At 42.4% G+C, this 3,452-nt stretch overlaps 1 protein-coding gene across 1 annotated transcript in view; it reads left to right on the plus strand.

Annotated features, from left to right (window-relative positions):
* Positions 1-3,452, plus strand: part of Stoml3 (stomatin like 3) — an 18,631-nt gene that overhangs the window by 7,507 nt on the left and 7,672 nt on the right. Inside the window, exons 2-3 of the mRNA XM_021158706.1 lie at positions 2,221-2,324; positions 2,405-2,477. Of these exons, the coding sequence (XP_021014365.1) occupies positions 2,221-2,324; positions 2,405-2,477 (177 nt within the window). The remainder of the gene's footprint in view (positions 1-2,220; positions 2,325-2,404; positions 2,478-3,452) is intronic.

Below are 3,452 nucleotides of genomic sequence, written 5' to 3' on the forward strand. Positions count from 1 at the left end.
AAAGAAAGAAAGAAAGAAAGAAAGAAAGAAAGAAAGAAAGAAAGAAAGAAAGAAAGGAAGGAAGGAAGGAAGGAAGGAAGGAAGGAAGGAAGGAAGAGAGGGAGGGAAAGAAAAGAAAAAGGGTTTTAATAATAAATATACCTCTAAAATGAAGATAACTTCTCCCAAGAAGTCTGAAACAATCTGGAGCTCAGGGCCTGAAGAAGGAGGCTCATGTGCTACCAGAGAGGAGGGGTTGGTTCACACTCCTTCAGGGACATTAGCTATCAATTAGATTATAAATCTCTTTATCCTAACATGCACAATACTGAGCACACACACATGCATGCACGCATGCAAAGATGCTTAAACACTTGCTGTCCATAAAAGCAAAACCCAGAACTCTCTTTATAAAAAAACAAACAAACAAACAAACTATACCTCGGTTCCAGGGTACCAGTGGAAGGTACCAAGGTGACCTCGGTGAGTGGATGAGGAGGAGACAGTGATGACCTGAGTCTCTAACATGCCCAGCAGGACAGCTGGGGTTACCAGGGTGGTGGTATCTACCAAATACAATTAGTTCTAAGGTTCAAGTGGAAGATGTGACCCCATCAGAAGAGATTTGGGGATGAAACTGGAGGTAGCAGCCAAGGAAAAGGGACTAGACAGAGGAGGACTGCAAAGGAGACAAAATGATGATGACCATAAAGAATTCTAATGTGAAAAGGTTGGCCAGATATGTGCATTTTATGAACAAAACATTACGACTGACAGGACTGAAGCTACAAGGCGTTCAGTGGTTGAGGTCAGACTTGGAATCAGTTTCCTCTGTTACAAAGCAATTTGACAATCCCTCGATTTTTTTGTCCATTTGTAAAGTGGAAATAGGATATACAGAGACAGAGACAGAGACAGAGACAGAGACAGAGACAGAGACAGAGACAGACAGACAGACACAGAGAGACAGAGATACAAACACACACAAAGAGACAGAGACAGTTGCAAACATATACATATACATAGATATACATACACAGACACATACACATGTACAGAGAGAGAGACAGAGACACACAGAGAGAGAGAGAGATACAAACACACACACACAAAGAGACAGAGAGGCTGGTGTGGTGGCGCACGCCTTTAATCCCAACACTTGGGAGGCAGAGGCAGGTGGATGTCTGAGTTCGAGGCCAGCGTGATCTACAAAGTGAGTTCCAGGTCAGCCAGGGCTATACAGAAAGACCAAAAAAAAAAAAAAAAAAAAAAAAAAAAAAAAAAAAAAAAAAAAAAAAAAAAAAAAAAAAAAGGCAGAAGGACAGAAGAGAGACAGTTGCAAACACACACACACATACAGATGCACAGATATACAGACACAGACACATACACATACACACACACACAGATACAAATGCACACATACATACACATATACATATACACATATATCTATCCATACAATCATATATACATACAGAGATACATACCAGACAAATATGCACACACACATATAGATACACAGACATCCAGACAGACACACACAGATACAGACATACACACATTTACAAGCACACACACAGACACATGCATTAATGCCTGGGCTAGGACCATATAAACATAGCATCATTTAGTCTTCATTGGATCTTCCCAGGTAAGTAACTTCTACCTGCATCTTACTGACTGAGAAAAGAGAGCCTCTTTTGGGATTGTCTGTGTAAAGCTCTGGAGTCAGCACTTGAGAGACTTTGCATAGAAACTCACACCCAAGGGTTCTAAGATGTTCTCCCACATGCACACCGCCCTCCCCTCTAGGGATGACAATACCTCCTGACCTATCTCAGGGCTTGTTTTGAACTTCATCTGGAGAATCAAGGGCCCTAAGAACCCAATGGGTCTGATATGAGTGGTTCATGGTCATGTTCCAAGACATCTTTTCATGTCTGGATAATGATACACCAGGGCTGGTCATAAGCTATCGCTGTTGATTGCTGAGTGGCTGATTGGGAGGGGCAGATTGACTTAATTTCTAAGAACTACCATAAACCATCCCGCATGTGTGGTGTGTACATGGAAGTGGGGTTGGGGTGCTCTACATCTGTGTACAATTAGACTTACAGTGTGGATGGATTCCTGCAGGGCTTGGGCAATGTCAGGATACACTGCCTCCTCATCGATGCTGCCTGAGAGCTTTGCTAAGACTCACTTAGATTACAGGCTCACTTCTCTCTCACTTCCCAGGCACCAGCAAAAGCCAGCTTGGTGTGTGCGGCTGGATCCTGTTTTTCCTTTCCTTCCTGCTGATGCTTGTTACCTTCCCAATCTCAATATGGATGTGCTTGAAGGTAATGCCCCCGGAAATAAGTGGGTATCTTCCTGTAAACTGGCAGATACTAAGACTAAAGGCTCTTCCTTATTCTCTCAGATCATTAAGGAGTATGAGCGTGCTGTTGTCTTCAGACTGGGACGCATCCAAGCTGATAAAGCCAAGGGACCAGGTATGGCAGAGGCTGTGGGCTGTGGGCATCTGTTGCTACCATCACCACCACCAGGGGCATCTAATGAGGGTCCAAGAAAAAAATCTAGAAAGCAGGAGACCTTATGTTTTAGGCAGTGGACAGTTATTGCTCTGGACAGAATGGGAGTGGGAGAGACCACGAGTTTGAGCATTTTGAAATATGAACCTGTTTTATAACTCACACCCCAAGTACTCTAATAAATGGAACACATTGAGTAGATGTCATTTATTCCCAGGGCTCTGATGAGTCAGGTCCAGGGAACAAAGAAGAGAGTAAATAGCCTCTGTGGACCATTAAACTACTCATAGGGACTATTCAAGGAGCTAGATTTTATTATCTTTTGAAAGGGTATACATACAAACACACACACACGTGTGTGTATATATACATATAACATTCATATATATATTATATATATATACAATATATATATAATATATATATATATAACATTTATCAACACATCAGTGCTAGAGACTACTAATAAAAAATAACCAAGCTCTCTCTCTCTCTCTTCAGTTTGATGGACCCAAGATTACAAGTTAAAAATAAAACTGGGGCAGGACAGAGGCAGAGTAGCTACCACTTGGAGAACTCCAGAAAAGAATGTGTCCCTCTTAAATGAATTCTCCCAAAAGATTTCTCTGCTAAGAGTCCCAGGATAATAAATCCCGTCACGCATGTCCCTGGGGCTAATGGGTTGCCTCAGAACGTCATGAGGGCCAGAGGGAAACAAGCCAAATTGCTAACACTTCTGCAAATAGCAAATTATCCTTTAGTAATAAAAGTGTTAATGAGAAAAGCAGCCATATCCAGCACTCATGGATGCCGGGCAGGGTCCTAGGCATGGCTTTGGGGTTGGCTGACATGGAACTCAAGGTAGTTCTCGAGAACCTGGGATTAACCATCACACACACACACACACACACACACACACACACACACACACACACA

Source organism: Mus caroli, chromosome 3, assembly GCF_900094665.2.
Source record: "Mus caroli chromosome 3, CAROLI_EIJ_v1.1, whole genome shotgun sequence".
Taxonomy (NCBI): domain Eukaryota; kingdom Metazoa; phylum Chordata; class Mammalia; order Rodentia; family Muridae; genus Mus; species Mus caroli.